The sequence below is a fragment of the Leptosomus discolor genome, chromosome 19, assembly GCF_034619465.1.
Source record: "Leptosomus discolor isolate bLepDis1 chromosome 19, bLepDis1.hap2, whole genome shotgun sequence".
Classification (NCBI taxonomy): Eukaryota; Metazoa; Chordata; class Aves; order Leptosomiformes; family Leptosomidae; genus Leptosomus; species Leptosomus discolor.
In genome coordinates this window covers 7310030-7332269 of record NC_141409.1, presented here as the reverse complement: position 1 = coordinate 7332269, position 22240 = coordinate 7310030, and the positions used below count along the sequence as shown (strand labels likewise).

Here is a 22240-nt window from a genome sequence, read left to right as displayed (position 1 = left end):
TTGGCGGGAACGGAGTCCCCAAGCCGGGAGTATGTCTGCTGTGGGAAGGGGTGTTAGGGAGAGGGGCTGGTTGTCCCTGGGAGAGGTGAGCTTTCAGGCCTGAAGACACACTTGCTTTTCTTTCAAAGGGTGCTTTTCATAAGGCTAAGGGAAAGAGATGGCTTTACAATTTCTCTGATGCATTATGGGCTACTTTAGTCGATAGGATCTGGCTTCCGAGGCCCGGGAGATCCTCATCCAACTTTTCACTTTGGGCAAAATGGACCAGCGTTGCATTCCACTGTTTTACTGCTTAAAGCATATTTATTTTGTATTTATTTGAACAGAGTTATGTCGGACTATTTTTATAGACTTGTTTAAATATTGTTACTGTGCTTGTATTTCTCCTGTTTTAAAAAGTTCTTTGTTCTCTTACATCACACAGCTGAGTCGTGGGGAGGGACGCTGAAGTCGCTTGCGTACCTTCCCTTCAGGGCTTGAGCTGCCTTTCCCACGCCTGGGGTTGTTGCTGGAGGACCTCAGCCCAGAGAAATTCTGTAGCAAGAAGCCATAGGAGAGAAGGGAGCTGATGAGGAAGCAGTACCTTGGGAGGAGGGGAGAGGGTGCACCGTGAGGCTTGCCTTATTTTGGAATCGCCTCTGTGCACGGCTGAAAGGCTTTCAGGTGGTGGCTGAAGTTGGGAAGTAGAAGGTCTGTGTATGTTGGATGTCACAGTGGCTAATTGAGAGCGATCTTGGGGAGTCTTTAGGTAAGGGGGGAGGGGAGAAATCTCAGGGACTAAAGGAAATGCAAGTTTCCAGAGAGATGGGAGGAAACTTGCACTTGGACACAAGGTGCTGCGGTGGTGCTTGGAGGCTGAATCCGTAGACCCTGCTGCTGAGCCCGCACCCTTCACGTGCAGACGGGCGCTGCGGAGCAGCGTGGGAGAAACCGCAGCGGTTTGCTGGCGCTCTGCAGCTGCTCTCCTGCGGACGGGCTTCGGTGGTTCATGGAGAGGTGAGATTCTGCCTTGACTATCCAGTGCTGCCAGGAGTTAGCCACATGGAAATCGAACCAATCTGGATTAGTGATATGATTTTTTTTCCCACCCCCCGCCTCTTCTTGAAACCTGTCATAAATTCTGCAGTGGCTCCTTCCTACCAGTGTGGCCTAATGGGAATACGAATATCAGAATGCAAAAATCAATGCAAAATGACAACCATCTTTGTAGCTGTAACCACAAATTGTTATAATGCAAATCTAACTCGGATTCTTCATGTAGGGAACAGTCTGCTAATAAAGGTCTGTCAAAGAGATACCACGTGTCTGCATCTCTTTCTCAATACGGTTTATTGGTGCTGTTTGTGGCCAGACTCTTCCTGGGATGATTGTCAGCAAGGACGCTGACACTGGGAAGGATTCTCCCTGTGAGGATCTGGGAGAACAGAATTCTTAAAGGCAAAGCCAACAACCTGAGATCAAGGCTAATGACGGTAGTGATGTTTGGATACTGTTAACCTGTCTGTGAGTGTCGCTGGACTTTGCTCATCCGCAGTATCCGTAACGGTTCAGAGAAGCGAGTTTCCCAGAAGAGCTGGAAACTGCAGTCCACTTATGCCCTCGAAGGAAGCTGGCTTATAGGGTTTTCAAAAGAAAGGCTTTTCAAAAGAAAGGCTTTGTACATTCTTTTCTTAAAATAAATAAAGACCCCACCAGGAGCTATCCTTGAAGGTCACTCAGGACCCATGGCATAGTGCAAGTGGCCTCCGATTTGGTGAACAAAACTTGCTGCGGGGGCCAGACTGGGTTTGTTGGTTCCTTTGCCTGTTACTCAAGGCTTTTATTCTGCTGTAAATCTACTCGTGAAGTCTGGGTCCTTGTAATCTGAGCCACAGCTTTCCAGTGGTGTCAGCTTCGGTCAGCTGAGACGCTTATCGACGCGCTCTTGGACTGCAGTGCTCAAGGCTGCTGGCAGCATCCCCTCTCGCGCTGCTGCCCTCTCCAACCCTTGGACTGTCTTCCTCCTCGAGGTGGGGGGTTACATGCCTCTCTCAATCTGATGAGGATGTCTCTGGAGCAAGGGCTGGCCAGGTGTCTGCGCCCTGGGAGACCCGGAGGGAATCAGTCCCGCTTGACCTTGTAAAATTCATTTTTGCTGCAGGAATCGGGCCAGAGGCTCGACGCTGAAACGCTGCCGCACGGGGACGGGGCACCCTGGTGCCGCAGAGGGAGGAGCAGGGCGCTCTTCTTCGCTGTGTTCCCTCCAGCTTTTCTCCTTCTCTTCCTTTTTAAGGAAGAAAGGTTATTTCCAGTGCTTAATTACTAGATTAGGGCTGAGACTGAGTTGCTCCCCAGACATGCAGCAGAGGCAGTCTCTTTCAACCGCCCCCCGCTTTCGCAGGCACAGCGTGACAGCCGGCTGGGGCTGGGGTAAGGGCTGTGCGAGGTGCCTGGGGAGCGCAGGGCTGTACCGGGGCACGGGGAGCACCGTGAATCTTGGCCCTTGAACCTTCTCCCCTCTGGGGTGCCAAGCTTGTTGGGAAGCGAGGAGACCTGAGGAACTTTTTCTGTGGGGAAGTAAAACTCCAGCCTGGGTTGGGTTGGGGTTTGTCAGTGTGGTCACGCTGTCACAAAACGTGGCTGTGCGTGCACGGTGTCGGGGAGCTCTCGCCGGGTCCGAAGGGTTTGGGCAGGAGCGCCTGCCCCAGCTGCTCAGGCTGCGGTCCAGGGACTCGGGTGGTTGCTTCTGTTGAAGCACCCTCTTCCCCTCGGCCTGCACAGCTCAAGAGGAGTGTCCAGCCTCCGGTGTATTGCGGTTACTCACCCAATGCTCAGCACACTCGTTTAAAACAGGTACTGATTGCCCTCTTCTGGCTGGCCTCCTTTACTGCCTCCTCCGAGCTCTGCTTTTCTTTTTGGCAGAGGCTCTTGCAAGCTTGGTGTGAAGCTGAGCGGACTGAGTCAGCGCGGCAAAAACCTTCCCCCTGTCACCACGTCTTCCATCCCTCTTTGCTTAAGGCTGCCTTTTCCCAGCTCCTAGCCGAATGACACACAAGGTGAATTTGGGCGTTCGGTTTCTTTTTGCAAGCCCCACTTCTGATCTCGTCAGAACCCCGGCTCTCCCAACATCTGAGCAACAAAATACACTGAATTTGAGGAAAACATTTATTGCCTAACGTGGGGTTAGTTACCCGCGTTCCCAGGCCGGGGGGTACCCAGAGGCGGCGATGCCGTGGCTGTAGCTGTGGGCTCCGTGCACGGGCTGTTTCCTTTTTTGGTTTCTTTCACTTGACACAGCTCCTTCCAAAACAACAATAACAGGATCAGTGAAACTGCCAGTGCACCAGCAGGAGAGAATTTGCTGAAGACAGATGTATTTTTATTTTCCTTTTTATCTGATTATAAGGCTAAAGGGGCCTAGAGAAGCTGCGGGCTTCCCCACACTGCCCCGATCCCAGAGGCTGCTTGCCTGGGTGCGGAGCTGCTGCTGGTGCCTGTGCTGGAAAGAGGAAACCAGGTTTCTGGAGCAAAGCTGTGCGGTGCTGGGGGGGGGAGTAAGTGTGCTCTGAAGGAAAGGGGGATTCAAACTTTTTGAGAAATCAGTAAAAAGCTTGTGCTACCCAGGCACTCAGAATTAGCGTGGTTTAAGTCCTGCTAATGCCTCAGGCTGATACAGAGGTACGTCAATCTCTGCTCTGGTGCTCTGTTCACATCCACCTCCTTCAGCCTGACGACAAAGGTCCCCAAAATCTTTTCTGTGTTTGTTTAATCAGTTTCATTTTACTCCTCAGATGTGGGGTCCTGCCTTGCAGCCAGGCACGAAACGCTTCTCTGCTAACAGTGATCGCACCAGGGCTTGTAGGGACAAACAGGTCTGGCTGATTCCACTCATCTTGGCTTTCTCTAATAGCAATTTGTCTTGCCCAAATTTGAATGGGGTCCAGCTGTTAATTTGGAGGAGCTGGGTCCTGCCTCCCAGGTGCTGCCCGTTGCCTAACAGGGAGAGGAGACCTGCCCCTGCCCCACCAGGAGGGTTTCAGCCTGTGCCTGTGTCCCTGTCCCCAGTTCCCCTGAACCGTGGGGGATATTTCTAAAAAAAAAAAAAAACATCTTGAGGCTGGGGGGTGTCAGGAGCTACGTGGGGTCCAGTCTGGCAGCTTAGAGTGAGTTTTTGGGCACTGCTGGAAGCTTGGAGTCTCCTGCTGTGGACGAGCAGATGGCCAGGACAGGAATGGATGGACAGGACGGGATGGGAAAAGGTAAGGTATTTTCACACACCCCCCCCACTTTCCAAAAAAGGAGCCCTATCAAGCTGGCTTGGGGACTGGGTCATTTGCAGGATAAAATGTCCTAAATCAGGTGGCAGAGGTTAGGGCAAGGGCTGGGTCTGGCTAAAACTAAAGGGAAAATTCTGTTTTTGTGGGAGTGGATGGTGTTGCCTCTTTCCTGATGTCCCAAAAGGATGGACACCCCTGTGCTGGGACGGGAGGACGACTGGCCTGTGCAGTCTTCCTGAACCCCGTTTACAGCCAGCCGGGCTGTGAACCCGCTCATCGCGCAGCACCTCAGGGTGCCAGAAAAGCAAATCCCATCTGAGCACAACCCGAGGTTTTTAGGGTTTTAAATGGTTGTGGCCTCGTCTGAAGCGGGGCCGTGCAGTGCCCCAGGGCACTGGCCCTTCCTGCCCCTTGCTGCAGCTCCTGGGGGCGGCTGGCCTCTGCTGGGGGGGCGGGCAAAATCAGGAATTGCAGGGCAAAAATCCCATGTCTTAGCTATCTGCCCCTGGCAGGGGGAGGCAGGCAGTTACCAGGTTTCCCACTGCAGAAGCTCAGGTGCAGGTATTTGCTTCGGGGAGTCACATGTCTGTGGGGGGAGTGTGTGTTATTTTAAACCATCATTTTATTTAGTCCCCTAAACCGTTTCCACCACCTTGAAAATCTCTCTCCGAGACTCCAGTTTGGCTGCCGGAGCTGCGGCCCGGGGTCTTGCCAGAGCTCTGCCGACCCTCGCCCACCCACGAGCAGCCACGTACCGTTTTCCATGGCGCATAGATGATCCCCTTTTCGCTCAGCCCCAGGCCCTTGGCGTGGTGCTCAAACTCTTCCCGGTGGGCCGTGCTCACGCTCAGGTTTCGGGCTGGAAAAGGAGAAGCATTTGCCAGCTGTTAGGTACGGACCGGTGGCCTCGGCATCCCTGCCCTTGCTGCCTCCCTTCGCCCTGCTCCCACCAACACTTGCTGTGGACGTGGTCTCTGCTGGGGTCTCGCCCTCATGGTGAACACACCTGAGCAAAACCAACCTCGGGCATCGCTGTTTTTAACTCACTCCTCGATCAGCTCTGGTCCTGTCGGCTTTAAGGGGTTGCAGGATAGTCTGATGCTCCTGGGGAGGGACCGAGGCTGAGTATGGAGGCAGTTTTCTATATGTGTCTTCAAACTCTCTTAAGCAACTGCTTTGCAGCTTGGAAGGGCAACAGGAAACCTTATCAAGGTCTAAAACACTGCTTTATGGGGTTGTGGGTAGATCTGATCGGCTTTGCCTGTGCCAGTACTGCAAAGCCACATGCTCTGCCCTGGGAGGCAAGTACTGAAAAATCATGGTTGGCTTGAAAATATGAAGATTTTACAATGATACTAATGCTGAATTGTATTAGCTTCCTGCTCTTTGAATATTTATGGCGTAAGTGGGTTTTGTCTTTAACTTGCTCTTTCTGCTCTGCCAAGAGATTTAGATTTTAATGGGATTTGTAAATACTCCCGTGACCCCTGGAGCGGCAATCTCAGGAAAATCACTGACTGTTGGCAAAACCGAGCTGTCGTGTGGTTTTAGCTGATCATTTTATGTGCGTGTTTTGGTGTCCCACAATAGCTTTAAGTTGCTGTAGGATGGAGTTTGCATACCGTAGAGATATAGTCCCAAATACGTCCTTTCCCTCTGTGGTTTGTACTGGATGAGTAAAACGTCTTCAGAGCTGAGGTTCATCACCATCCCCACAGTTTGCTGCGTCTTGGCTTTGAGAGAAGAGTCAGGGTTGGGAACAGCCACAATATTCAGATTTTCAGTGCTGCAGCTGTGATAAACCACAGCCTAGATGTGGGCAATGCCAGCAGCCCTGGGGATCCAGCCCTTAGCAGTGAGTGAGGACAAATGTCCTGACACAGGGCGAGTTGTTTGGCTCTTGGTTTATTTGAATTGTGTTTCTTAAATGTGGGCCTGGGGTGTGAAGGAGCCAAAGTCACCCAGCTCCTGCCCTGCTGTTGCAATGTGCTGGATGGCATGGCTTGCTGGTGCTTGGGGTATGAGCAAGTCCCTTGCAGCTTGGGGAGGGGGGGGGCTGCAAAAATGGGGAGAAAGTGTCCCCTGCTCGCAGCAATGCTGTTTTGGCTGGGTCAGTGCAAACTCTCTCAGGGGGTTTGCGATTCCTCTGCTAAATGGCTCACCCCATTTCCTCAGCGAGGAGGAAACAATTCAGAATGCAAAGCTTCATTAATTTGCTGAAACCTGCCATAAATATTCCCCTCCTTTCCCCGAGGGATTGTGAAATAACTTTACAAACGAGGTGGTCTCCTACAGGGATGGGAGCTGGTTTGCTCCTTGCTCCCAGCACGGCGTTGCTTCGTAGGGTTTGGTGAATCTTGGTGGTGGGGCCGCAATCCCCAGGGTGCCCCAGGAGTGGGGCTGACCCAGTGAGCCCCTGGCCCTGGCGAGCCGTTTGGAGTCCACTGAGGCTTCAAACAGACAAAGCGACCCAGGAATAAAATGCGTCAGATGATGTAAAACATGGACATGGGCCCTTTGTGCGTCTCACCCCGCTGAAAAAAGGACTGGGGGATAACCCCGACAGCCGTGCCTGCCGGCGCTGCTCACCGTGCTTCACCAGCGTGGCGTTACCGGCGGCGCTTTCGAAGTAGGTGGAGTTGTTGGTGAGACATTGGTCCCCCCTGGAGAGAAAGAGGAGAAGGGGTGACGTGGGGAAGGAGAGCAGAGACCCCTCACTGTGGGCTGGAACGGACCAGCAAAGCCCCAGACCTGGTGCTGCCACTGCACGGGGCACCTGCCCCCGGCTGTGGGCTGGGAACCTGGCTGTGCCAGCTCCTGCGGACTGAACTGCTCTCACTGTTGAAGTTAAGCTGTTTCTCCTGTGTGTTTGACCTCCACCTGCAGCTTGTGGTCTCAGCCTTGCCCTGGCTCCTTGGTGGGAGAGGTTTTCCGCCCCGAAACAACTGAAACTGCAAAGAGCTGCCTGTGTTGGCACAGAAAAATTCATCCCCTTGAAGTCTGACCCTGGGAGGGGAAACAGCTTTTGGTGCCCAGCAGAGCTAGCAGCCGTGGTGCAGGGACCTCTGGAAAGGTCTTCTCCTCTAGAGAGGTCTTCTCCTTCCCTGTGTCCTGCAGCATCCATACCTGCAGGGCTTGGTGCCTGCAAGACCTCTGTACCCTGCAAAATTCGCCTAAACCTGGGGGCTGTTGAAATAAATAAAAGAAGGGGCGAGGAAGAGAGGGGATGGGAGAGCTTGCATGGAGCGGCCAGGAGAGACTTTGTCCTTGGGAAAACCTGTCTGAAATCATACTCATATCTTGTGTTGAAAGGGCTGCGGGGGCTGCAGCACACGGGAGGAGATGGGCTGGGGCCGGGGGACCCGAGGGCTACGTCTTACACGGCCATGTGCTGGGTGATGAGCAGCTTCTCCTCATGGGGCTCCACGTAGAGGTGACCGTGGTCGATGAGCAGCATCTCCAGGAGGTGCTGGGGGAACTGGGCAGCCCCTGCCACGTACAGCCATGTCCCCAGCAGCTGTGGAGGGAGAGGGGCAGGGTGGTGAGAGCTTTTGCACTTTCAGGGTGAGCTTTGGGGAGGAGATTTCCACGCTCCCCATGGCAAAATGGTTATTTTTGACCTCAGGCCTCTGCTAGTTCTCCCTCTTGCACCGCACTGGCAGCTACAAAATGAAACCTGTGTGGGGAAAAACAATAAAAATAGCGGAATGTGGGGATTGGGAAACAGTGCTGGCGTTGGCTGCGGGTGCCCCTGCGCGGTGCGGCAGGGTCAGGACAACTGCGCTGCCGCGGGGGATTTGCACCAAAAAGCACCCAGCCAGCCCCCCTTGTTTTGAGGTCATCGCTGGGGCTCGCTGGGGGACCACGAGAAAATCGGGTAGTTCAGGACGTTTTGGAAAGCAAGCGTTTCCCGTTTGTTGCAGGTGTTTCTGCGGAAGGCGCCTCAGCAGATGTGCCGAGGGGGGCAAGGGGGGGGGTTTCCCCTTGTCCCAGGGGGCAGTGAGGCTTAGCAGAGCACCCACAAACTCGCTGCAGGAGTGGGGCAGCCCCCTGGGGCTCAGGTCTCTCCTACCTTTGATGCCGTGGTGTTGTCCGGGCGTGGGGCTCCGCAGGGGAAGGCGGCCGTGGGCAGCAGCGCCGTGAGGCTGAGGATGGCGGTGACCTGAGCTGCGGCCATGGCTGCCCGAAAGCGAGGAGCGAGCGAAGCCCCGGACAGACGGACGGACGGGCTTGCTCGGCCGTTTGCTTTTGTAGCCTTGCGGGGGAGGGATGGGACGTGGCTCCGCACTGGTGACGCAACCAGCACCTTTTGGGGACATTGCCCAGAGAAGAGCCGCGTGCCCAGCCCTGAGCTCGGCGCTGTCCTGGCTTTGGCCGCGGCCACCAGCAGCGAGCATCGGCAGCTCTGGGCTGTCAGCGTGGCTGGAGGTGATGGGAGCGATGCACTCGCTGCGTTTAAAACCAAAATCTGCCCTGAATTTGCCTGTTTTGTTCCCATGAGCAGCCGGTGAGGTTGCCTCTTGCGCTGCAAATGTGGCCCCGTGCAGCCCCTGCCCTGGTGCTGGCTGGGGTGCAGCCACCCCCTGCCTTGGGGGGGCTTCAAAGAGCCACCTTCTTCCTGGGCAGGAAGGTGTTTTCCCCTTCCTTGCCAAAACAGGCCATAAAAACGGGGCTGAAGGCACCCCAGGAGGTCACCACCCTCCTGCTGGACTTGTCCCCTGCGGTGGCTCCCCCCACCCCCCTGTCCCACTCCTGTCCCCATGCCGCTGGGCAGGGCAGGACCTGCTTTTCTGGCTTTATTTCTGTTTGCCCTTTCCTCTCCGGCAGCAGAGCCATCCCCAAGGCCCTCAGTCTGGCCCTGGGTGTTCGTTTTTCCCATCCTCTCCCCCTCCCCTTGTTCGGAGACCCTTGGGGAAGGCACAATGTCACCCCATGTCACCCCACCCCACTGTGATGCCTGCACAAGCCCCCAGTGTAGGCGGAGCCTCGTGGGATTCGGCTTGAAAGTTCAGGGTGGGATGTTCGGGTGCTAAAACCACCTGGGCTGGTTTGAGTCGCAGTGGAGGAGACCCAAAGGGGTCGGTGGGTTTGTGCATCTCCCCGCAGGGCTGGGGCTGATGGGTGGGTGCTCACGTCCCGATGCCCTGTGGCTGGAGGGGACCTACGGGGTGCAGTGGCCAGGAGGGTCCCGTGCCACCACAGAGCTGGTGGAAGGGATGAGCATCTCCGTGCTTGCTGCCACGCTCGGCCCCGCTCAGGTTTTGTCTGGGGCTTCTCATGCCTCTCAGCAGGTTCGGAGGTGCAGCATCGCGGGCAGGGCAGGCAGGAGCAGGTCGGTCCTGCCCGTGGTTGCGGCGAGGATGCAGCAGGAGTGGCAGGTGGTTGTATCATAGGGGTTTATTTTGGGTCCAGGTGAGAACAGGGAAACGGGGTGTTTCATCCAGGAGGGAAAATCCAAAACCTCGATAGAAAGTCCTGAGGCTCAGCCAAGCCCGGCTGGGGCCAGCGGGCAGGGACGTCCCTGCGGAGGGGCTGGAGGAGGATGAGGATGGAGTGGCTGACCCAGCCCGCGGGGGTTACACCTGCTGCTGCTGCTGCTGCTGCTCCACGTCGCCTTTGCCTGTCTTCTCCCAGGGCAGGGGACAGGCGTCCTGCGGGAGAAGGGGAGAGCGGCTGTTGGTGCCCCCTCGCCCCAAAACCTCCTGACGAGCCAGGAGCAGCCGGGGTGAATGCTGGGGGAGGAGAGGGGACGTGCAGAGGGGCAGCTGCAGTGGGGAACCTGTCTTACAGCCCCTCAGCCCCCCAGCCCAGCTGGCGGCAGGAGCGGGGCTGGCGCTCGCCCACCCTGCGGAGGGGTTCGGACCTTTTCGGAAGTGAAGAACATCTCCTCCTCGGTGAAGCCCATGCAGTGGAGCTGGGCTTTGAACTCCTCCAGGTGCTCCTTGCTCACATTGGGCGTCCGTGCTGGCAGAGAAATGGGGTCATAAAAGGAGAAGGGGGGGGGGGGGGGGGGGGAAAGGGAACTTTTAGGGAGAGCTTTGCCCCATAGTCATCCCTGCGGTGTGGATGGGGAGCTCGCTGCCTGCCCACCCCCGTCTTTTCCCTCTCCGTATCAGGGGAAAAGGGGCCCGACGGTGCATCCCCAGGCAGGGACGTGCCCCACGGAGCTGGGGCAGCATCCACTCACCCGAGAGGCTCAGACCCAGGTAGTTGTTGTGCAAGTGTCTCAGGATCAGCAGGTCCTTGTCGCTTTGGATCAGTTTAGCCGTGGCAGTCGTCTGGTCATCGACTGGAAGGCACAGGGAGAGGGGGGTCCCCGTTGGCGAGCGTTGCCCTGTGCCGGGGCTCAGCCCGGGCAGAGCCAGCAGCACAGCGGGGGCTGCTCATCCCCTTTACCCCAGGAGATTTATCCCAGTAGGGACCAGTCTGGTCCCACAGCACTGCTGTGCCCATTGCTTAGGGTATAGAAGAAATTTTCCTCCCCCACCTCCAGGCATGTTTTGGTGCTGGGAGCTCAGGGGGGCAGAAGCGGGAGGGTGCAAGGTGTGGCTGCTGTGCCCCTTCCCCTCTCCCCACCCCAGTCCTGGCCCTGCACCACGGCAGGGGCTTTACCGTGCACCAGGGTGGAGTTGTGCCGAAAGACGTGGATCACGCTGCCGTTCCTCACCACACACGTCTCGTTCCTGCGGGGCAGAGAGGTCAGATGGAGCCAACAACCCCCCCAAACTGCCCCAACCAAACCCGAGGGATTCAGAACTTGAGCCAGGCTGGAGAGTTGAAATAGATTTGGCATAGCTGCTCTCCAGCCCCAAATTTGTGTGTGGGGGTATCTCAGCCCAGAGGGTGGCACCAGTGGGTGGAAATGCCCTTAGGGACAGGGGAGCTGGGTGAGGGGTGAATCCTCATCCTTACACTCTCATGATTTCGGTGACGTTGAGCTCGTCCTCATGGCTGCCAGGAAAGATGGAAAAAGCCGTGTATTTCAGCACCTTCAGCTCTTCCAGGTGAGGCGGGTAACTGGAGGCGCCGACGATGTAGATCCACTCTCCCAGGATCTGTGGAGAGGAGGGGAGTGGGGAAGAGCTGGGGGGTGCTGTGCTGGGTTCACCCACGGGCTCCGTGTGAGTAAAAGCAGATGCCGTCCCCATGGCCAGGAGCACCCCTGGTAGGTGACTGCCCTGGGCAGAATCCAGGATGGATGAGGGGCTCTTGGTTTTGTCCTCTCCCCCAAGCGGAGATGCTCCAGCTCCCGGGATGGCCAGCTTGTTTCTGCGGTCGTGTCCCTCCTGCTCTGTGCCTGGCTCTCCTTGCTTTCCTCCCATTAAACGTCCCCAAGGGACTAAATACTGTTTATGCAGTGAGGGGTTTTGCGGATGGAGACTTGTGACCCAAGTCCCCACCACTTGAAGGACTAGAAATAGAGTGGTGAAGCACTGGGGACGGTGCTGCCCAGCCTGGTTTGCACGGGGAGATGGAAACAGAAGCCCTCCAAAAGCACCTGCTCACGAGATCATGAGTGCAGAGCTGCAAGGCTTCACCCCCTTCCCCACGCTCCTGTGCAGCAGCCTTGATTTTTTTAGGGAAAATAAGCATGGACAGGCAGCGAGATAAGAGTTGAGCTGCTGATTGGGTTCATAACCTCTTCCTGGACCCGTAACGGCTGGTGGTGCTGATAGGAAAGGAGAGAACGGGTGCCCGAACTGAAGGCAGGGCTTACCCTAGGGATGGTGTCATTGTCGAGGGTGACCGGGACGAGCGGGGCGCAGCTGGGGGGCTCGGCGCTGAGGGCGAGGGGCAGCCCCAGGAGGAGGGCAAGGGAGGCCAGCATCGCCTGGCCGGCTGAGAGGAGGCTCCTGCTCTGACGGGACGTGGCTCAGCTCCGTCCCTTATATACAGCTGCCTGCAAAGCTGGACATCCCCAGCCCCGATGTGCTTGTTCAGCAGCTGGGCTGTTTGCTCAGGCATGAAGCAATAGCAGGTGGAGGAAATTAAACTTGCAAAACCTTGGATTTCTCCAACAGCAAAGATGAAAAAAACCCCTAACGAAACGGAACCTCATATTTCACCAATACAGGCGTTTGTTCTCGGAAACAGCAATTAATTCTGCGGATGCCTGGCGAAACGCTCGGTCAGCTCCAGGAGGTGTTTGGAGGCCTCAGGGGGCACCGAATGGCACCTGTGGCTCTCCTCCACAGGGCAAATAAATCCCCACGGTGATGGGGGGGGGTGCTGGCTGCTCACCCACGGGGCTGTAAGGGCTTTGGGGCTGCACCGGCCTCACCCCGCGCCGGGGCACGGGGCTGGCGCTGGGGTTCACGTGTGCTCACGGCGGGGGAGTGGGGTGGGGGCGGCGAGGATGTGCTGGGGATGGAGCCGTGACCTGGCTCTGCAGTTCGGCGTGCACAGCAGGATTAGGCCCAAGGTGGGAGTCCTCAGCACAGGAAAGGCACAGACCTGTTGGAGCAGGTCCAGAGGAGGCCATGAAGGTGCTCGTGGGGCTGGAGCAGCTCCCCTGTGAGGACGGGCTGAGAGAGTTGAGGGTGTTCAGCCTGGAGAGGAGAAGGCTCCAGGGAGACATTATAGTGGCCTTCCAGTGCTGAAAGGGGACTACAGGGAAGGTGGGGAGGGGCTCGTGATCAGGAAGGGTAGTGATAAGAGGAGGGGTAATGGCTTTAAACTAGAGGGTAGGTTCAGACTAGGCAGAAGGAAGATCTTTTTTATGATGAGGATGGAGAAACGCTGAACCAGGCTGCCCAAAGAGGTGGTAGATGCCCCATCCCTGGAAGTATTCAAGGTCAGGTTGGACGGGGCTCTGAACAACCTGATCCAGCTAAAGAAGCCCCTGCTTAGTGCAGGGGGGTTGGACTAGATGACCTTAGAAGGCCCTTCCAGCCCAAAACATTCTGTGTTGTGAGGATAAGTTGGACCATTTAAAAACAAACCAAGCCAAAAAAAAAACAAACCCACCCACCATCTCCTTCCTCTCCCCGGTGGTGCCCCTGTGTCTGAGCTGACCCTACAGCAGCTCCATGGGATCCCTTAAGCCATGAAATCTGGGGGTTCGCCCTTTCCAGCGGAGCTCCCTGGTGTGTGCCGGCAGCCTTGCGGCGCTTGCTGCTTGTGGCTTGTCTGAGCCCAGCCTTGCAGTGATAAACTGGCCTTTGGGCTGGGGGTGCTGATAACATACGTAACTGATTAAATAATCTAAACCAACTGGTAGAGACAGGGACTTGCTTAATAAATCCTGGCTGGGTACAGGGTATGAGGCAGGGGAACAACCAGTGCAGTGGGCTCAGGCTTTTAACAAAATAAATAAATCACAAGGTCTCTGAATGAAGAATCTTTCTATTTAACAGTCTCTTACATCTCCTCCAACTTTGGCCTCATAATGAAGTGCATTGATCTATGTATTAAATGTGTTTGCTTTTTCTCTGCCCACGAGCGATGTGTTTCAGGAACAGCAGGCTCACGTGAGAGACGGTCAGCCCCGACCGAGCTGGTTTTTTACGTACTGACCTGGCCCTGCTGCCCAGCACCCCGCCGTACCCAGGGGGTGTCCCTCGGCCCCTCCAGCCCCAGGAGTGCTGCCGGGAAGGGGCACAGCGTGGGATGAGCAAACACGGGCCGGCCCCTTCCCGCTGCCCCTGACGCAACCCAGGAGCAGCCAGGGCATGGGCTGTAATGGTGTGTAATGGTGGGGGTGTGTGTGAGGGTCACCCCTATGTCCCCCTCCCCTGGCTCAAGCCTAGTGGGCTTCGCTGCTGGCCCACGAGGTCAGTCTGAGGCTGGGCTGGGGCCAGGAGACCTCCTAACCAAGGAGAAGTTGGGTTTTAATGTCAGCTTGGAGCAGCTCAGATGTGATTTGGGCTTCAGCAATGAAAAAAAAATCACTCAGCTCCATTTTTTTCTTTTTCCTCTTGTTCCCTGGCACTGTCTCAGGATGGGGACATGGATGAAGAGTGGGCTGGTGGCAGTGGGACGTACAGTGGTGGGGAGCCATTGGGTTCCCAGCCTTGTCATGCACGTAGCGTCACGCTGAGGGCTGGGCAGGTCGTGCTGTGACCGGCACCAGAGGAAGGGTTTTGGGATGTGGGTTGGGCTCCCTGGGTTGCCTGGGGTGGGTGTCTCTGGGCTGTCACACCAACATCATCATCCCTGAGCAACAGGGTATTTCTGTCCCTCTTGCTCAGTTTCCCATGAAGAAGCAAAAAAAAAAAAACCAAAACCAAACCTGTACCAGTCCCATTTCTTTGCCTCAGTTTTAAATATTTATTTAAAGTCCAAAAAAAAAAAAAAAAAAGGGGAAGAAGAGAAGGAAAAAAGCTTGAATGAGAACAAACGGTAACTCCAGCCTCGAGAAAACACACAAAAATGATGGTGAGAGGACGAGAGAGGGAGAAACCCGGGAGCGTGGGGGTGTGGGCAGGGGAAGGCAGCAAGCGGGCGATGAGCGATGGTGATTTTGGCCCGGGGGTGCTGGGGCGAGCCGCCCCGCAGGGTGAGGTATTGCTGAGCAGAGGCAGGGCTGCGTGGAGGGTGAGGTATTTGGGACAGATCTTGTTAACCTTTTCTGATGGTTGTTGGAAACCAACCAGCAGGCAGTAGTAAGAAAAAAGAAAAAAGAATACACAAAGAGAGACTCACATATAATTTTTTTTTTTCCTCAAAAAAATAAAATCCATAGTCCATATGAGACATGAAAACTCCAAACAGGCACTGAAGCATTTCCGATACAGTACAGCTCCGATTACATCAATATTATTCCTTATATAGAATTAAAGATTACCATAATTATCCTCTTTAAAAAAAAAAAAAAAAATCCTCCAAATTTACATATAGAGCCTAAATTTCTACAAAACTTAACAAAACGAACCCCCTCCAAGCCTGGCTGGGTTCTGAAACAAGGTACCATCATGTCAGTCTTGACAGAGGGGCCAGACAGAAGGGTTGCAGAGCTGGGTTTAAATACGAGCTTAGACCAGGGAATCACTGCACGCGCAAGCCGGCACGGACGTGTGGGCAGCGTGACGGCAGCAAAACTAGTTACACGACGACCGACTCACAGCTAGCGCTCTCTGAGGCTCAAGGCTTCCAGATGAGCTGTGTCCCTTACTCCCCTCCCAAAGCAGTGAAGTGCTGATTAACAAAAGGAAACAACAACAACGAAAAGGCAAATTTGCTTTTAAAATATCCTGTAAGCTATTTTGGACACGGTTTGAGTTGTTGCGCACGCTTGACATCCACGGCGGTTGAAGGATCCCTTTAAAGGTGACTGTTTCTCTGATTTAGCTGTAGACCGTAACCTCCTCTCCTAGAGAGATGGTCCTATGGGCTTTTTTTTTTTGGGTCTGTGGCAAGACACTGTAGCACCTTCACAACCTTAAATAGTTTAAAGTCATATACATAAAATAACACACTTCTTTAAGAGCACCAGAGATTTCACAGTGAGAGGTAGAAACAAATCAGACGAGCCCATCCTCTCTCTCTATTTTAGCACCAATCTCTTCCCCTCTCCTCCTTCCATTCCCCCTCTTGGCTTCGGGACTCTCTCCCACCCCAACACCACGCATGAGAAGGGACGTTGACTAAACTCACCCATGGAAGGAGGAACTTTTTTTTTTTTTCTTTTTCTTTTTGCTTTAAATAATATAATATATATATTTTGTTTCTTCTAATATTGCACATTGAAATGCTTCCGGCACCCAGAGCAGCCGGATTCAACTTGCAGCTCCGCCTGGGAGACCTGATGCAGCACGTGGCCATCCGGAAGGCGACAAGCTCTGAGAGGGAAGCTCTATCTTTTAATTACTTTTCAATTGAAAGAACATTTGGTAACTCAGGAACCAGGTAAGACAAAATGACGGGGAAAAAACCCAAAACACCGATAACAAACCACATGCTGCAAGTTGCTTGAGGTTTCTCTCAATATTTTCTTTGGTCATGGAAGAAGCTTTGTGTGTGGAACCGCTTGCAACATCTAGTCCCCTGATCCCTTTTCACTGTTCACGTCCCGACTGATACCCGCTTCCCCTACATCCTTGTTATTCCTCCTTTCAACAATCTGCTGAGTTCAGTAGACCACGGGTTCTTTGAGACCTTGAGCCAAAGGCTAGAGCAAGAGTTGAGCCAAAAGATACAGCCCAGCTGTCCTTGCTGCAGAGAGGTGGGAGAGCCTGTGTAAAGACATAGGCCAAACACGGGGTCAAAGCCTTGGAGCCCGGTTTCGATGGCTTTGTTCAAAGGAAGCACACGGGGCCGACCTCGAGGTGATATTGCTTTCCTGGCTCGGATGGGGGAAGGTTGTAGATGTTGACAATTGGCAGCTGCTGAGGGTTCTGCGTCCGAAACGAGAAGAGAGTCCGATGCCAGCGTCCATCCTTGATCTGTGCAGGGAGGAGGGAGAGAGAAAAAGCTGTTTAACTGGGGGACGAATCCCGCTGGAAAGGAATGCGTTTTACAAGGCATAAGCTTGCAGAGCCCTGCGTGAGGCAAGGGACTGCCCTTTGGGCTGAGCAGGCTTGGGGTGAGGTTTAGAAAGCATTTTGGGGAACCCTTTAACTGGGTCAAGTTGATGGAACCCGAGCTTGAAAAGGCATCACCAACCACAACCTCTGAACGCAGAGAACCCGGAATGCAGGCACACGGCTACCGACTCAGTGTGGCAAGAGCCCAGACCACCACCTCCGGGTAGCAATTCCCCCTTCTGCCATTTAACTTTGGAATGTAATTTTTTTGCTTTCTATTTAAAGGCCGTTCACTTAACAGGAGCTGCTACAGCACCCTGGGCTGGAAAATTAAAGGGTGAACAGGTAAACTAGACCCTTCTCTCATTTTTTGTAGAATGAGAAGCACAGGTATAACGCGAGCCTTGTTGTGTGCCCTGAGTGGGTTCAGCCTGGCATTTCTCTCCACCTCTCCCCTCTTTTGCAGCAACCTACCTTGCAATCATCAGCTGCTACTTCTGGCCTGAGCTGCCCATCTGCCTCAAACATCTGTCCGTTCCAGGCCCTGAAGCGCACGGCTTTTTCCGAAGGTTTCTCGGATGAGCCTTCCCGCCAGACGGAGGTATTGAGGCAGTGGATGGTGATGTGCTGCACCACCTCTGAGCTCAGGAGGCGGAGGAAGTTCATTTGGACTCTACCGATGTCAAAATCCAGCTGGGAAGGTGACAGAGAGGTTAGGGCGTACCCCCGCAGCGGGGCTGGAGGGAGCTAGTGGCAGGGTTAGCGCAAGATGGGACAGCAAAGGTGGTCCCTGTACTTTGTGTCAGTTTGGAGGCGGCCGTGCATGGATGTCCAGAACTGGATCTGGCATGATTATGGGCGTAAGGGCCAGATGCCAAGTCAATCTGGAAAATTTTCATGGGGACACAGCAGGTCCTTTATTTTTCAGAACAAACTGGCAGGTCCTTAAGCAGGAGGAAAATAAACTTTGAATTCAATACACGCTTCTGCAAAGCAGGAAAGCAGCAGGTTCCAGCTCATCTGCAGATGAACCCGGATATTGTTGCTGGTATTTTTGGTACAGCTGCTTCCTCAAGAAAAAACCCTGTAGCATTAACTTCACTGGAACCTTGTATATTTAAAATGACCTCACTTTTTCAGGTAGCAGAAAACAAAATGCAAGAGCGACCTGAACATAAATTAATCCAACAAAGCACTTGGGAGCAGCATGTTTGCAAAATCACTGGCCGCTGTTAAGGCTACGTGTTGATCAAACATCGCTAGAAACGTACTGCTTTGTCTTGACGGGAGTCAATACCAGTCTTAGGTGTATTGTTTAACTACTGAGGGCAGTTCTGAATGTTACAGCTACGCTCACTCTGCCTCGAGGGGAAACCAGCACGCTGTGTCAGAGCAGTCACCATCCGGTGTCCTGGGACAGCACACCCCTGGGTAAATATTTTGTAATAGTAGTATGGGAAATGCCGTGCTGGGGTCGAGCTGTGTGTACCTTGGAGACGGTGATGGGGCTGACACATGTCTGCCCACCATTGGTGAAGTTACAGATGACCTGTATGGTGTCTGAGGAACAGCCAAGGTTTGGGTCAATCCAGTAGGTACCTGAAGAAATGGAAGATTTGGGGATTAACAAGGACAGTTAACCTTTTCTGTGAAGGAGAAAAAGAAAGCTTTGATTTCTTCATTACTGGTCCCAGGGAAGGAGACCAGTTTGGGCCATGTGAAATGGAGGATGCAGCCTTTGTACACTCAGGGCTTCCTACCATCATTCATCTTCTGTTCACAGTTCATGAGGTCTCGACAGATGCGTGCAGGGTTTTCCTTGGTTCCCAGGGGTCTTTTGATGCTCTGAATGAGGTTGCTGAGGTAGTGTAGAGTCTTAAAGATCTCCCCTCCGTGGTCCAGCATGAGAAGGTCTGGATGTTGGTAGCCCTGGAGAGAAAAGGAGGCAGTCAGGTGGGCCTTGGGGGGCACCAGGAGTTGTAACCACAAGGATTTTTGTTTTATCTGGGGGAAAACTCGGTGGGTCAAAGACAGGCTGCGCTGGCTGGGATCCAGCAAGCTACAGGCCTTGCACTGTCCTGAACGGGACATCTCTGAAGCGCTGTCAAAGTCATGAGGTCTGAAGCTTCACAAATGAGTAACACAACAGAACCATATCCTTTAACTGGATCTTTGCATACATTAACTCCAGATATTCACAGAATCACAGAATGGCAGGGGTTGGAAGGCACCTCGAAAGATCATCCAGTCCAACCCCCCTGCCAGAGCAGGACCACCCAGAGCAGGTCACACAGGAATGCGTCCAGGTGGGTTCTGAATATCTCCAGGGAAGGAGACTCCACACCCTCTCTGGGCAGCCTGTTCCAGGGCTCTGTCACCCTCACAGTGAAAAAGTTTTTCCTTCTGTTAATGTGGAACCTCCTGTGCTCCAGCTTGCACCCGTTGCCCCCTGTCCTATCACTGGACATCACCAAGAAGAGCCCGGCTCCATCCTCCCGACACTTGAGAACAGTGACAAATCAGAGCTTTGTGTGTACAAACTTTAAGCATGCAGAAAGAACAAGCAACGCTGTGACTGTTCCCAGCCTCCAGCTCCAGCAGAGACCAGTGAGTTCAAAAGCACTCTCGTACCTCTGTCTTGAGCGCAGTGTTCGAGTCGATTAGCGTCTGGAAAGCTGCCCCAAAGCCGTCTTGTTGCTAGTGTGGGGTGAAAGAGATGGTAACTGAGATTGATAGAAGCTGAACATGCCCTGATGCAAGCAAACGCTTCTCAGTCTGGGGCTGCTATTGAAGCTTTGCGCTGCTAACATGGCATCTCCTGCTGGACCTGAGTGTGTGTCTTCAGGGTCCCAGCAGCTCTTTCTGGATGTCCCATCAGCACCTTGGCTTTGCATGACTTATTATCATCGGTAACAAACAGACAGAAAACAGCAACTTACAAATGAGGCTGGAATTCCTGGTGGTCCCTAGAAATCAAAGCAAAAAAAGGGATGTCAGCCAGAAAGATGAGCAGTCACTATTGCAAAGAAATTCAGTCATGTCCTTTTGAAATCTTTCCCCTGGAGTCCCTCAATGCAGACGAGTGAGGGGGGGCCACAATGCTGTCTCTATAAAATACTTGGAGAAGGTTTGGACTAAAGCACAAGAAACACTAGTCCATTCACACACACATTTTTGCATGGGGCTAAGCTATAATTTCCAGTGAGTGAACAGTCCCTCTGGAGAGTATCATGGCAATAATTTTAGCTTGCTTCAATAATGTCTTTGAACTCTTTCCACATATACATACCGGAGGGCCAGGGTGTCCTCGTGGGCCTGGAGGACCCTAAAGACAGAGTGGCATCAGTTAGTGAAATATCTCCAGTTTATATTTCCATTTCTCACGGTTGTCACGAGCATGAATCTGTTCCCTGCTGAAATCCTCCAGATTTTTGACATCTTACAGCACCTTCTCCCTCAAACCCTTCAGGAGACAAGAGGTGACCCCATTTTGCCCATCTCCCAACTCTGGGTGCATCTGTCTGCACCTGGTCTGTTCCTGCTGCATCACTTGCTCCCAGCCCTTAGCTCCTTCGCTACCATTAATGCCATATCCCCAGATACTTATCACATTCCCTGCATGCACAATTACCCACCCCACAGCTTAACATTTGCTAAAAGCAGCTGTTTTATTTAAATAGAAGACATTAGTCAGAAAAAAGTGATTTCAAATACTTACCCTTGGACCTTGCAGACCCTGCAGGAAAAAAAAGTTGGGAAAAAAAAAAAAAAAAAAGGAAGATGCTCATTAACAAACCCAAATCTCTCCGTACAGCCGTGTGCTGTGCCCAAGGTGCCTGCGCAAGGGCTGGGTGCTGCACTGGAAGGACAGTGAAAACAGGGGCCCAACAGTGTCTGCCAACAGCAGAGAGGTTATTGCAGCAAAGGATGTGATGGTTCTGACACCAGCAAATGCTGGCCCTGGGGCTCAGGTCCATCCCAGCACGCTGGCCTCTGCTGTGCCCTTGGAGGTGGAAAACGGTGAGCAAGAGGAATCAGAGGCAGCAGCCTGGCTTGTTAGAAATGTGCACCGGGGTTTCTGGTACCCGTGGGGTGTTTGTTGTGGGAGGTCTGTTTTGAAGAAGGCACGAAACAGCCTTCTGCACTACCCACACAGCTGGGTCTGCTGGGCTCCGATGCCCGGACTGCAGCAGGGTCTGGGCGGGCACAGGATGGTGCCAGCGCCCCTGCGTGCAGGAGCAGCCACTATCCCTAAAGGAAGCAACCTGGAGAGCAGGGGGACCCGTGCTACGGGTAACACGAAGGATGAACAACACGTATCCAGTATAGCCCAGACCCCCCCCCTCTCTGGTGAGAACACCAAGGAGCTACGAGAAGGTGTAGAAGTCCACCAGAGCCCCCACAAGAAGGGGACCAGAGGAAGAGCAGAAGGTGAGAACGTGCCCTGGCACTGCTCCTCCAGCTGTGGGGGCTGCACCTGGGCAATGCTGCTATTTAAATAGGTCCCACACTCCTGGCCTGGGCAGCCTGGGGCTTTTTCAGCTGCCATTCACTGCAGCTTGTTCCTGGAGACGCTACGGTCGTAGCTAAGGTGGTCACGCGTTGGCTTCGCTGTGCACACACGTATGGATGCGTGTGCTTTGCCCTCGTGGGAGCCTGATGCCGCCCACACTAAGCCTGTGTGGCAGAGCCCAGCGTGACCCTTGGTTGCTCACAGAGACCCTCAGAACGGCAGGACGCACCCAGGGGTGCGGAGCAGCACTTACCGTTTCTCCGCGGCTGCCTTTGTCTCCCTTGGGCCCCTGTTAAAGCACACGAGGCGGCTGTCAGTGACTGCCAGCAAGCTGCCCTCCCAGGGTGTGTTGCCACCCAGAAGCTCCTTGCAAGGACCCGAGTGCATCTCTACACAGATCAGCTCAGGTTGCCATACTGGCCCACCCATCCCAAGGCAGAAAAATAGCTGTTACTGGATGTTTTGGCAATGTCTGAGTTCATCTTACTGGTTTTCATCTCTGCCAGTAGCAATCTCTGTACTGAACTCTGAGTAGCTTCATGCTCATGTTTTTACGAAGCACTGACCTGAACTTTAGTCTGTGTTCAGCGCCTTCGGCATTTTGGGGCAGGCAGAGATTTTCAACACTTCCTAGAATCAAGCTGTTCCCAGTTTAATACATTTATCAGTTTTGTTTTGTTTTGTTTTGTTTTTTTTTCTCTGGGTTTTGTTGCCCGTCTCAGGCCAAGTTGTTTGGAAAATCTGGCAGCTTGCTTTTGAAAAACTGCAATAACATTCTTGTCTTCTAGTCTGAGCCAATCTATCAAAAAACTTGCACTCAGGTAGAGCTGCTCCTCGCTTTTAAGCTAATAATGTCCCTGCAACCATATATGCAGCCAGAGACTAAACCTGTGCTTCTTTCAAGCTGCTCATCTTAAAGACAATTTCGTTTCCTTCATTACTTGGGGTTTACCTATGCTGGCCTCAAGCATCTCAGATCTCAAACACTGCCCTCTTCTAAGAAATGC

The 22240-nt window shown here is 53.7% G+C and overlaps 3 protein-coding genes across 3 annotated transcripts in view; all 3 read right to left on the bottom strand.

Moving 5' to 3' along the window:
* Nucleotides 1-3162: 3162 nt before the first annotated feature.
* Nucleotides 3163-8433, bottom strand: LOC104343216 (uncharacterized). Its single transcript, XM_009947043.2, has 6 exons — nucleotides 8329-8433; nucleotides 7637-7773; nucleotides 6846-6919; nucleotides 5879-5989; nucleotides 5012-5115; nucleotides 3163-3279 (listed from the first exon to the last, which is right to left on the bottom strand). Exons 1-6 carry the CDS (start codon nucleotides 8431-8433, stop codon nucleotides 3163-3165), a joined length of 648 nt encoding a protein of 215 aa, XP_009945345.2.
* A 1399-nt stretch (nucleotides 8434-9832) lies between these two features.
* Nucleotides 9833-12084, bottom strand: LOC104348962 (alpha-1-acid glycoprotein 1). The gene is made up of 6 exons (XM_086475929.1): nucleotides 11974-12084; nucleotides 11169-11311; nucleotides 10869-10939; nucleotides 10444-10545; nucleotides 10120-10220; nucleotides 9833-9907 (listed from the first exon to the last, which is right to left on the bottom strand). The coding sequence occupies exons 1-6, from the start codon at nucleotides 12082-12084 to the stop codon at nucleotides 9833-9835; spliced, it is 603 nt and encodes a 200-aa protein (XP_086332055.1).
* A 4408-nt stretch (nucleotides 12085-16492) lies between these two features.
* Nucleotides 16493-22240, bottom strand: part of LOC104348963 (uncharacterized) — a 158592-nt gene continuing 152844 nt past the window's right edge. Inside the window, exons 53-61 of the mRNA XM_086475928.1 lie at nucleotides 21487-21522; nucleotides 20439-20456; nucleotides 20010-20045; nucleotides 19660-19686; nucleotides 19352-19417; nucleotides 18481-18649; nucleotides 18210-18319; nucleotides 17195-17413; nucleotides 16493-16639 (exon numbers count right to left, since the gene is read on the bottom strand). Of these exons, the coding sequence (XP_086332054.1) occupies nucleotides 16493-16639; nucleotides 17195-17413; nucleotides 18210-18319; nucleotides 18481-18649; nucleotides 19352-19417; nucleotides 19660-19686; nucleotides 20010-20045; nucleotides 20439-20456; nucleotides 21487-21522 (828 nt within the window). The remainder of the gene's footprint in view (nucleotides 16640-17194; nucleotides 17414-18209; nucleotides 18320-18480; nucleotides 18650-19351; nucleotides 19418-19659; nucleotides 19687-20009; nucleotides 20046-20438; nucleotides 20457-21486; nucleotides 21523-22240) is intronic.